The 13,211-nt window shown below is 44.0% G+C and overlaps 1 protein-coding gene across 3 annotated transcripts in view; it reads right to left on the reverse strand.

Annotated features, from left to right (window-relative positions):
• The window catches only part of KAT6A (lysine acetyltransferase 6A), a 408,346-nt gene that overhangs the window by 183,638 nt on the left and 211,497 nt on the right, over window positions 1–13,211 (reverse strand). For all 3 annotated transcript variants that reach the window (XM_033949340.1, XM_033949338.1, XM_033949341.1), the window contains one exon: window positions 7,108–7,223. In XM_033949340.1, coding sequence (XP_033805231.1) covers window positions 7,108–7,223 — 116 coding nt within the window. The remainder of the gene's footprint in view (window positions 1–7,107; window positions 7,224–13,211) is intronic.

The raw sequence follows: 13,211 nt of genomic DNA on the forward strand, positions 1-13,211 counted from the left end.
AGGGGTCAGCAGAGAAATAAGCAGAGAGGGACAACGATGCTAGATCTGGTGTAGGAAAGATAAAAATGAAGAGAGCAGTGAAGCTGGAATGAATCATGTAAAAAGGAGAGAGGGAGCATAGGCTGGATGGAAAGGGCAGAGGGGCATAGAAAGAAGACAAATACCATATGGAAGGGGGAGAGGACAGACAGTGGATGGAAGGAGCAAATGCTGGATTGAAGAGACAGAGAGGGCAGACACTGGAAGGAAGAGAGTGAAAAGAAGATTGAAAGCAGAAACCAGAGACGACAAAAGGTAGAAAAAAATAATTTTATTTCTATTTTGTGATTAGAATATATCAGATTTGAAATATATATCCTGCTAGAGCTGGTGTTAGACATAACTGGGGACTGCAAAATCTAGGCAGTGCTTCTTTAGCTTCCAGCTGGCTTAGGGCTCTCTCTGACAAGGGGGCAGTTGCCCTAGTTGCACTCCCCTAACACTATTCCTGTCATATGTGACTGCGGTATTCTGTTAGCATGATAATTCTGTATAGCATTCTGTAATAATTTGGCTTATTCAATTTTCTTGATAGTAGAGGAGATTCATATGAAGGGGAGGGGGACAGAGGTTTTGTTGATCCTTGCTCTGTATTATTTGTATTTATAAAATGACAATTGTACAGAATATTGTTTTTTTGTATACTTTAATAAACTATATTAAATATAAAATCATAACTGAGGCTTGTGTGGATGGGATCAGATGATTTGCAGGGACCGAGCTCGCAGAGACGTGGTGGAAATAGGGTTTTAAAATTTCAGTCCTAGTAGTATGCCGGTCCACAAAATAATTATTTTATTTCCGCCAGTCCATAGATGTAAAAAGGTTGAAAAACACTGGTCTAAGGCATCTAGTAGCTCTGCCCTGGGCTCAGAATCAGCCTTTAACTTGACAAGTTTGGGCCTTGCCCAGCTGTCTAATATATTTAGTAAAAGACAGTTCTTCAAGCGGAGATCTCCTTCTTGGGGGAGAAGGATATTGATCCGAAGGTATGTCATATGACTCCAGTGCAGAGTGGGCTTACACTCAGAGTCAGTATGGTGTCATGAGAGATTGATCAATGGTGTTTCGATGCAGAGTGTCTAGCTGATTAAAAGCAGCGCTGCATCAAAGGAGGACATCAACGCCTCGATGTAGAAAGACGATGTTTTGATAGGGAGTGACACTGTGATGTTGAGGATCAATGGAGAGCATCAACGTCTACTGGTAGATCTATGAAATGTAGACTGATGCCTCAATGGAGAACTATACTCGGCACCCTGTGGCCTTAAGGTGCTATGCTTAGGCTGGGCTGGTACCGAGGGAGTCGATGTTAGCACCGGTGTCACATGTAATTTAAACATGTCACTGATCTCCCTCCTGAAGAACTCATTGAGTTGTTCTTTGAAGAGCTGCACCTGTACCCTTGGCTCAACAGTCGGTACTATTGGTGCGGCTGACTGTCTAGGAGTGGATGACCTCAAAGAGGATGCACGCCCTGAAGGAGATACGACCTGTAGAGATATAGAGCGGTGGCATCGCCTTTTAGCCTGCATCAAGGGACTCAATGCTGTAGAGGCTTGGTTCACTGGTTGGGAGGAGGATGGCTTCTTAGCTGGCGTCCCCAATGCTGAAATTTCATCTGATGCCAATGCTGATGCTGGTATCGCAGGCTCAGGATGTTTTCCGGTGTCCATAGCCAAACCAAAGAGATTCTTTTGTTGAATGCGATGAGTTTGAGTGAGCGCTTCTGCAAGGTGGAACAGCGCAGGTAGGAGTCAACACGATGCTCAAGGCCTAAATACTGCAAACACCAGCTATGTGAAATAGGCTGCTGGCAGCGACAGCACTTTTTAAAGCCCATCAATGGTTTCAACATGGACGGAAAGATGGCAGTGGCAAGATTAAACTCAATGATTAAATTTTGAGGAAAAACTGCTGAAAAATAAATCAAAGGCTGGTTACTAAAGTGGAATTATTTTATAATTTGTTCCTTTTGTTTCTTACTTCAATTGTTTATTTTCACTAAATTATTGTTTAACAATTTGTAAAAGAATATAAAGGGAAAAAAAAGAAAGAAAAATAAATCAAAGGCTGAAAAGCCGGAAACAAAGGCAGAAAGCCCCACACGAGGGCAGGAACCCAAATGAGGAAAAGAAATTATTATTATTTTTTAAAAATAATAACAAAGTAAAAGAGAAAAAAGAATGTCCAAAGGCCAGTTAGAAATATGATATGGATTGAAAGCAACGCCAACTGGACGTCCAGAAAAAAGCACTTGTTCACTGTGCGGAGAATGAAGAACTGAGGTACCACAAGCCTAGAACGGGCGGGAAGGCACTCGTGGCATGTGCGGTGCGGGCAATCATGAAGTTTCTTAAAACTTAAAGTGACAGTTCACATTTAACAGTGTCCATACCAGGCTCCGTAGATGACGTCGCCCACATGTGAGAATATGCTGCCTGCTTGTCCTAGTATAAACATTGTATATCTGAAGTAGTGCTATGAAATACAATGTATAGGACAACAGAGGGGGTCAGAGGGGTAAAATTCACAAAACCAAGGAACATTAGCAGAAGGACTTTACAATGAATGTTAACAGATAAGGAGAAAGTGAAGGGATCTGAGTGAAGTGTAGTATTCATGAGTTTGGAAACTGGCAGACTATGAATGTGATACACAAGCTTTGAAGTCTAGTGAGGGATAAACTGAAGAAAATCAACTTTATATAGTGGGAAGGGAACTTGGCTTGCTCGCTGTTGGACAAAAGGAAAAGCTGAAAACAGACAGAATATTCAGTGAGGGAAATTCTACTTGAAAAGAACTTATCCATTTAGTTCTATGTGGATTTTCAGATGGCTTTGCCCCGTAAGGTTAGGTAGCCTATTTACACAATTAAAGTTATCTGGATAGAGCTGAATACTGGAGCTATCCAGATAATTTTTGGTGCCCTCTGCCTGCCATCCCCATTCCCCCCAGCCATTCTCATCCTAAATGCATAACTTTTGATTGTATATCTAATGCCACTCAATTTTCAGCCTAAATGATTCATACAGTTAAAGCCAGCATAAATAACTATCAAGCTCACCGTCTAGCCCACCTACTACACAGGGCTTTAAACTAGGTAAGTTGGGGGAGGGTACGGGCACAAACAACCCACATGACGAGCTAAGCTACCAATACTCTTTTGAGACTGAGCTAAGTAAATACTATATTTCTGGGACACATTACAATTTTGGGTCTAGGGGGAGGATACATAGCGATTCTGGGTCTAGACGGGGTACACATTATAATTCTGGGTCCAGAGAGAGTGCACACGTTGCAAATCGCACTAAAGGAGCTCGAGTAGCCCAAACGGGAATAGCCCCACAGAGTACACACATTACCGAGTCTGAGATAGGAGCACACTATAGTCATGGGGAGTCCGAGACAGGTTCAAGCTTTAGCTCTGGGTCTATGAAGTGTAAGAGACAGGCAAATAATGTTAGGGAGTGTAAGAGACATGCGAATAATGCTAATGGGGTCCTAGTTGATAAAGAGGGATCGTCCCCACTGAGATACAACAAATACACAACGTGGAGGGCTATGTACGTCAACGCCCACAGTCTGGGAAATAAGATCCTAGACTTAGAAACAGAAATGAGGAATGCTGACCTGGATGTAGTGGCGATATCTGAGACCTGGCTCACAGACTCCCACGGGTGGGACATGGTCATACCAGGTTACAACTTGCTTCGCCGGGACAGGGAGGGTAAAATGGGAGGAGGTGTAGCATTATATACTAAAGATGACATTAAGGTCACCAGAATCACGGATGTACAGTACACTGGGGAATCCCTTTGGGTAAATTTGGCCAGAGGGAAGGACAAATGCCTGTATCTTGGCGTAGTATACAGACCCCCAAGACATCAAGATGACCTAGAAAAGGAATTAATCGGAGATATAGAGAATATCACCTTACGAGGTGACACAGTATTGGTAGGTGACTTCAACATGCCTGATGTGGATTGGGTCACACTTTCCTCTTCTTCCGGCAACAGCAGAAAGCTATTAAACTCTTTGAATGGAGCAAGACTCAGGCAACTGGTATCTGAACCAACAAGGGATCAGGCAATACTGGACCTAGTACTTACCAATGGGGAAAGTATCACAGAGGTCTCGGTGGGTGAAACTTTGGCCTCCAGTGACCACAATATGATATGGTTCAATATCAGGAAAGGTTTCACGAAATCTACATCAATGACCAAGGTTCTCAAATTCAAAGACACAAAATTCCAAGACATGGGAGACTTCGTTCACCAGGCGCTACAAAGCCAAGCAGACACCGACAGCGTGGAAGAAATGTGGTCAACTCTGAAAGCCACCATACAGGAAGCAACAAACCGCTATGTTAAATCAGTAAGCAAACGGAGTAGGAACAACAAGCCACAGTGGTTCTCTACGGAGATCTCGGACATCATCAAAGAGAAGAAAAAAGCATTCATCTCCTACAAACAATCAGGGACACAGGACTCTAGAGTAAAATATCTGGCCAAGTCAAGGGCCGTCAAAGCAGCAGTTAGGGAGGCCAAATTCCGCATGGAGGAGTCTCTAGCAAAGAACATCCAGAAAGGAGATAAATCTTTCTTCAGGTATATCAGTGACAGAAATAAGAACTCGGGAGGGATAGTACGTCTAAGAAAACCAGACGGAGACTATGTAGAAACAGACTCGGAAAAAGCCCAACTGTTAAATAAATACTTCTGCTCAGTCTTCACCCGCGAGGCGCCGGGAATCGGCCCTCAGCCACAGACAAGGGTTAAATCAGTTGACCCGTTTAGTAATTTCAAGTTTACACCCAGCAGCGTCTATTGCGAGCTGTCAAAAATCAAGGTCAACAAGGCAATGGGGCCTGACAACCTACACCCTAGGGTGCTCAGGGAGTTGGGTGATGTCCTAGCAGAACCGCTATCCGCGCTCTTCAATCTCTCCCTTAGTACAGGTAACGTCCCGATGGACTGGAAGACAGCTAACGTCATCCCACTCCACAAGAAAGGCTCCAAGATGGAGATGGCAAATTACAGACCAGTGAGTCTCACATCGATAGTGAGCAAACTAATGGAAACCCTAATCAAACACCAATTGGATAGAATCATGGACGAGGAGAAACTAAGGGATCCCCGCCAGCATGGATTTACTAAGGGGAGATCCTGCCAATCCAACCTGATCAGCTTCTTTGACTGGGTAACGAGGAAGCTGGATGCTGGTGAGTCCCTGGACATTGTCTACCTAGATTTCAGCAAAGCATTTGATAGCGTACCACACCGCAGGTTGCTAAGCAAGATGAGTTCTTTAGGTCTGGGCGACACATTGACAAATTGGGTTGGGAACTGGCTTGGAGGTAGGCTTCAGAGGGTAGTGGTGAATGGCACCCCCTCCGAAATGTCAGAGGTGATAAGTGGAGTGCCACAGGGCTCCGTCCTGGGCCCGATCTTGTTCAACATCTACATAGGAGACTTGACAGAAGGGCTCCGAGGAAGAATAACTTTATTCGCCGATGATGCCAAGCTAAGCAATGTAGTGAACAAGAGCACAACAGACAATAATTCAATGGCAGATGACATGATGCATGACCTACTTCTACTGGAGCACTGGTCTAGGTCCTGGCAACTCAGTTTCAATGCCAAAAAATGCAAAGTCATGCACCTGGGAAGCCGAAATCCACGCAAACTTTACACCCTAAATGGCGAGATCTTGACAAAAACTGAAGCAGAAAGAGACTTAGGAGTGATTGTCAGGGAAGACATGAAGTCTGCAAATCAAGTTGAGCAAGCTTCATCCAAAGCAAGGCAAATCATAGGTTGCATACGCAGGAGTTTCGTCAGCCGTAAACCGGAAGTCATTATGCCACTGTATAGATCCATGGTGAGACCGCACCTGGAGTACTGTGTACAATTTTGGAAGCCACATTACCGCAAGGATGTACTGAGACTGGAATCGGTCCAGAGAATGGCCACCAGGATGGTCTCGGGACTCAAGGAGCTCCCGTACGAGGAGCGGTTAGGGAAGTTGCAGCTCTACTCACTCGAGGAACGTAGAGAGAGGGGAGATATGATCGAGACATTCAAGTACCTCACGGGTCGCATCGAAGTAGAAGAGGATATCTTCTTTTTCAAGGGTCCCGCGGCAACAAGGGGACATCAGTGGAAAATCAGGGGCGGGAAACTGCACGGTGACACTAGGAAGTTCTTCTTCACAGAAAGGGTGGTTGATCGCTGGAATAGTCTTCCACTTCAGGTTATTGAGGCCAGAAGCGTGCAAGATTTTAAGGCCAAATGGGACAAACATGTGGGATCTATCCGCAAAGATAGATAGGGAGGGTCATTGGAGTGGGCAGACTTGATGGGCCGTGGCCCTTATCTGCCGTCTATTTCTATGTTTCTATGTTTCTAAGCTCAAAATGATTTGGAAATGAAATAGGAAATTACAATAGAAGACCCCAGAAGATGACTAGGCTCTTGCAGGAGGACTAATAAGGGAAGGCAGGACAGCAGTGCTCAAAGACAGAAGAACAACAAAGGGTTTCAAACTTCAAACAAATTCAGCATAAGGGGTGACAGAAATGATAGCGATGCTAGAAAAGCAGCACTGGCAGCCTATGGGGACTAAATACAGAGGGAGGGAACTTTAGCTACTGCACATCAGCAATACACAGGGGTAAGATTTAGAGTGCACATGTACCAGGCTCCTAAGGGAGCTGTGGTCTATTGCTTCTATCAAGAACTATCAACAACGGGATTATAGAGGAAAGTAGCTAAAAAAAAAAAAAAGAATGGCAGAAAAGCTCAAGAAGCTGAGAAAGGCTGAGTGGGAAGTCAAAAGAACAGGAAGCAACCGACAGACCCCCTCCCCCCAAATGTTTAAGAAACAGGAAAAGAAGAAATGTGATTATCATCAGCAAAGTAATACTATCAGGAGTTCTCTGCAAAATTCAAAATTAATGAATAGGTCTGATTTTCAAAACATCAACAATGATATTCTTCAGAACTATCTGAATACATATGGCTCACATTCAGACTCTACACTAGATATATTTATAACTTTTATTACCGTGCATATTCCTGTGGGTATGGGGATGAGTACCACGTCTGTATTTCATACTTTCCAAACTCGATGACAGATGGACAGCGGACATGTGGCTCAGATGGACCTATGACCCCAACTTTCTGCATAACATTAAGCAAAATAAAATGATTTATTAGTATAAACCTTAAATATCATTTTTAGCACACAAGAGACAGAATATAAGCCAGATAAATTCATCTTATTCCCTGATTTAAGTCTCAGGAAAGGCTTTAATAAGATGATAATCTTAAACAACAGTTTAAAGTCAGCGGGGACATATCCAACCTCGGGGAGAAGAGATGCAGCAAATAGTTTCCTACTGCTGCCAGGCTTGTTATAGCAAAAGTGACACTGCCAGAGTCACAAACACTTGCCATGAAAGGAACAGCTCCTTCTCCCTGAGAGGCCACAATATTCTACTGATAAGTACAGATGCTGTCTACTAAATTACATTCAACATTGTCTTCTATTATCAATAATTTGATGGTGCTTTCTCCTCTCCTGTACTGACCTCCAGGCCATATCACTTCTAGATGGGCTGCTCCTTACATTTATCTTCACTTAGATGCCTAGAGTCATAAACTTTGTTGCTGGTCTATATCATTATTTATCATGCCGCAAAACATCTTTAACTGATATATACTGACAGCATTTTCAAATAAAATTAATTAATTATTGCACGGTTGACTTCCCCTTTCAAGTGATTATAGTGGTTAAAGGACACTTTGTCTCTTTTTTTTTCTTTGAAGTGTCATTCTGGTGCATTTAGACCAGGAAAGGAAGAGAACATGGCTGCAGCTACTGTGGCGAACAAGCAGCATAACAGAGACACTCAGAGGAATCACCTCTCTTGGGCTGCGAGAATATCTTAAGCCATCCAGACATGTCATTTGGGGTGATGTAACTGATGGGCAAGAAATAAGATCTCAAGTTCTGTATAGCTTGCAGAATTGCGTTCCTAGAGTAGAGGTTTTTATTGCAAGGCCTGTGAGCCAATGGTAGCCCTAAGAGACCTCTGTGGCAGCCTACGGAGCATGTGAGGAATATCATCCCCACCAGAATCCGGCACTTTTTGTTTCCAGCGCTGCAGTACTGTACTCTTCTCTTTGGGCCATGGGCAGCATGAATGAATTAAACAAGCTGCCTTCGGTGGCCCCCAGAAGCTTTCCCTCCTTGCCCCCACAGTAGGGAGCTGTAGCAGCAGGGAAGCTTCAGGGGCTGCCAAAGGCTTCATTCATGCTGCCTGTGGCCCAAAGAGTACAGGACTGCAGTGCTGGAAACAAAAAGTGCTAGATCCTGATGGGGAAGGGGAAGAAGATGCCAGACCTTTGTGGGAGGAAAGGGAAAGGTTAGAAAGAGGGAGAAAATGGTGCACATGGATGGAGAGGATGGGAAGACATGGAAAAGTAGACAAACTGAGAAGAAAGCAGAAAAATGGAAAGTTGAATGTTAAAAGTTAATGCCAAAGAAGGATGTAGAACAAAACACAAAAAACCCCTCTCATCAATGCTGGGCAAGTTTCTCAAATAGTATCTTCATATAACATTTAAAGACTTTTAAATATTTAAATGTGCTCATAAGCTCTTCAGCAAGGCGCCACAGCAGCGGTACAATGTCGCTGGAAAGGTGCTTGAATTTTAATCATAACACATTGCATGGAGCAAGGATACTTGCTTCTACTGGAGTGGCAAATGTTATGGCTCTACAAAAGTTGTTTAACAGTAGACCACTTATCTGAAAAGGTCAGTTCACGGCTCCAACACAGTCTGTGTTTCGCTACTTTACATCAGGAAGCCGGAAGGATAAGCTTTTTATATTGATTTTATTTGCAATGTGTAGTGCCTTTAAATGTTATATGAAGATACTATTTGAGAAACTTGCCCAGCATTGATGAGAGGGGTTTTTTTGTGTTTTGTTTTATTTTGAAAGTATTGCCCCCTCAAGTGGACTGTAATTTAAAAATCCCCGGTCTGTTTGGATCAAAGATGGATGTAGGACAGAAAGTGAAAGAGAGAAAAACAGCAAATGGATAAGAAGATTCTGGAAACAGAGTTAAGAGCACAGACAGAAGTGCTGCCAGAGTCTGGGAAAAGATGATCAGAAAAATAAAATCACCAAACAAAAGAAGTTAAATTATTTATTTTCAATCAATTCAAATTGTCAATTTTGAGAACTTACATTTGTCAACTATATCTTGCACTGTTCAGGAAGAAATGCATATTTTTATTTCTCTGGTGGTGTACTGCCTGCAGAGTCTGGCATCATGGGTTTCAGTTATGTATATTAGGTCTTTTAGTTTGTGGTCCTGTATTTGCATAGGGTTCATTGTATGACCAAAGCCAGGTATTCTGGTAAGAATGAATGTTGAGAAGCGCTATTGGCATTATGGCCCCAAGCAGGAAGATATATTTTTAGCTCTCCTTCAGCCCTTTTGGGCCCAAAACTGCCTCACTTAAAAATTAGCGAAAACTGCTGTTCTAAAGGATGCCATCAGCTAGAGAATCAACAACTCTAAACACTTATCTTGACATATATAAAAAATTCACAGTTGCTTTCTATTAAAATTATTTTCAAACACAGCTCCTCCAGCAGGCAGGAGTACTTTTAGAACAGCATCCCATAATAATAACCTTAGATAGAAGTTAGGCACTCATAAAAAAAGCAGGAAGGAGGAAGGGCTCTCACTGAGCAGTAATAAGCTTAGAAAGCTGCACGGGAACGGAGACGATGGGAATCCCGTGGGTTCCCCCTTTGGGTCGCGGGGATCCCGTGGGGACGCCCCCTAGGGTCGCGGGGATCCCGTGGGGACGCCTCCGAGGGTCGCGGGGTTCCTGCAGGGTTGGATGCGAGGCTCGTCTTCTCCCTACCTGCCCTGCTGCAGCACATAGCCGATCGGAACGGAAGTCTTCCACAATGTCAGCGCTGATGTAGGAAGGAGGGCTTAATCAAAGCCCTCCCTCCGACGTCAGCGTTGACATCGGGAAGACTCCCGTTCCGATCGGCTGTGTGCTGCAATCGGCAGTGGCGTACCAAGTGGGGGTGGGGAGGGCGGTCCGCCCCGGGTGCAGCCATAGATGGGGGGGGGGGGGGGGTTCACAGCCGACCAGGTCCCCTTACCTTTATGGCGCTTCCTCCGACCATCCGACAACAGGCCCGGTCCGACAAACCTCCCTGCCCTGTAGCCGCGAATCTAAATTACTTTCTTACAGCAGCTTCAATACTCCAGCTGCTGTAAGAAGGTAATTTAGATTCGCGGCTACAGGACAGGGAGGTTTGTCAGACCGGGCCTGTTCTGTTGTCAGTCAGCAGGGAAGCGCCACAAAGGTAAGAGGCAGGGAGGGAGAAAGAGAGGAAAGGTGGAGTGGAACGGAAAAGACGCTTAAGGTAAAACTGAGAGGGGAGAAGGACATGGGGAAGACGGAGGGGGAGGACGCTGAAAGGACATGGGGAAGACAGAGGGGGGAGAAGGACGCTGAAAGCACATGGGGAAGACAGAGGGGGGAGAAGGACGCTGATAGGAAAGGAAGATGGGGGGGAGAAGGACGCTGAAAGGAAATGGGGGAGAGAGAGTGGGGAGAAGACGCTGGCAGTGAAGAAGACAAAGATGCCAGACTATGGGGGGAGCGGAGGGAAGAAGATGGGTGCCAGACCAATTTGAAAGGGTGGAGAAAGGGAGAGGCACAGTAACAAAGCAAATGGAAGACCCAGAGAGAAGAGAGATAGTGGATGGAAGGAATTGAATTAGAACATGAGGAAAGCAGAAATTTCTGTCCCCGTGCAACTCTCTAAATCAGCTTTAACAGCAGATAGGAGACAGGAGGTACTGACACTGCAGCAGTACGAGTAACAGCAGAGGTGAATGGGAGAGATATTTAAGCACTGTGACAGCAGCTAGGTTAGAGGTCCATTACCCAACCTTAACAGCAGACAAAGGAGCACTTACAGAAAAACAAGAGGAGTGTTTCTTTCAATGTACAGATTTCTCTTGGCAATTTACATGGAATTCATGGTTAACCATTAGGTAGACTAGACAGCTGCCTAGAATGGTAGCAAATAGCAGCTGAGGTCAAAGCAACATAGACCCTGAAAACCACCAGAAATTTAAGGAACCGTCAGCATCTGCAGATATAGCATGGTCATTTTTCAACTAGTCCATTTATCCAGGTAAATGGCTTTTGGAAACTGCCCTCATATAAATACAAAGTATTAAAAATATTATGCCTAATTATGTACAGTTAAAGGATTGCTCTGGCAGAGGTGGAGTCAGGTATGATAATTATTGTTTAATTATCAAAATTTTGTGGAGTGGAAGGGGAGGCCCTGAGAGTCTGCAAGTTTGCCTTGAGTGCCTAATACCTTTATATTAGCCTGATCAAAATAATTCCTATAATTTTTACCTTTCACATTTTTTATCTAACCCAAGTAATATGCTCTATACCAGGGTTGTCAAACATTGGTCCTCGAGGGCTGCAATCCAATTGGGTTTTCAGGATTTCCCCAATGAATCTGCATGAGATCTATATGCAAGCACTGCTTCCATTGTATGGAAATAGATCTCATACATGTTCATTTGGGAAATCCTGAAAACCCAACCTTGCAAGGGCCAAGGTTGGACGCCCCTGCGTCTAAATAGTCTTAAAAGCATGGTATGCAATTTCCTCTGTATCTACTGAGGAGGTACATACAATGGACTTGTAAGCTAATTGGGCTATCAGAAGGTACTACTTTTAAAAAGAGATTAGACTCTTACCTTGCTAGTCTCTTTTCTAGAAGACAGGCGTCATTCTGGACTGATGGATAATATCCCCATGTTCACGAGCTGTGCAGAAGGAATCCACTCCCGCTTTTTAATCCCTCCTCCTTCACTAGAGGGCTCTGCTGCCCCCTTCAATTTGTGCCAAAGCAGGCGATAGCCCCATATAGAAACACATGTGAAGGAGGGGTATAGGAAAACTCCCCAAACTATAACTCTGTTCTGAAATTATAACAAACATGTTAAACATAACCATTGAACAAAATGCAAGCAGTGTCTCACTTCTGGCTCACCACATATTAGCTTTCCCACATATTCATCATTGTGGGACCCCCAGGGACCCCTGAAGAAGACTTTTTGTCGAAGCGCGGACCGTGTTGGGTCCTGCATCCCTAGCGGACTAGGTCCTTTAAGATTTTTATGTGGATCATTTTACTTTTATGTGGATGATATTAGTGTACCTTTGGAACTTTGACATGTTCAAATAAAGTCACTTTAGGAACATCGTCATTCCACAAAGTTTCTTTTGGTTTCCATTGAACAATCAAAACAGCAAAACAATCATGCCGAACAGAAACATTAATGGAGTTCAAATAATACCCCAATGTGTTAAAGCAATAGATTATTCTTTCTACCCTTAAGGTCTGACTAACATCCAAATTTCAGTTTGGACTTAAATTTTCTGATTGAGACAGTAGACAGGAACAGGAGAAAACAGATAGGGTGGGGGCTCCAGAATGACACACCTATCTACTAGAAAAGCAAGATAAGAACCTAATCTTTTTTTAGTGCAATGGGTGTGTCATTCTGGACAGACAGGTCGTCAAGGGTGAAATACTCGCGTGGATTAAAAACTGGCTGGAGCATAAGAAACAGAGAGTGGGGATAAATGGACAATACTCGGACTGGAAGAGCGTCACCAGTGGTGTGCCGCAGGGCTCGGTGCTTGGACCCGTGCTCTTCAACATCTTTATAAACGATCTGGACATTGGTACAGCGAGTGAGGTGATTAAGTTTGCAGACGATACGAAGTTATTCAGAGTAGTGAAGACACAGGGGGATTGTGAAGATCTGCAACATGACATAATCAAGCTTGAGAAACGGGCATCGACATGGCAAATGAGGTTCAACGCAGATAAGTGTAAAGTAATGCATATTGGGAACAAGACTCTCATGCACGAATACAGGATGTCCGGGGCGGTATTTGGAGAGACCTCCCAGAAAAGAGACTTGGAAGTTCTGATCGACAAGTCGATGAAGCCGTCTGTGCAATGTGCGGTGGCAGCAAAAAGGGCGAACAGAATGCTAGGAATGATTATAAAGGGGATCACGAACA

This window comes from Geotrypetes seraphini, chromosome 6 (genome assembly GCF_902459505.1).
Source record: "Geotrypetes seraphini chromosome 6, aGeoSer1.1, whole genome shotgun sequence".
Lineage (NCBI taxonomy): Eukaryota > Metazoa > Chordata > Amphibia > Gymnophiona > Dermophiidae > Geotrypetes > Geotrypetes seraphini.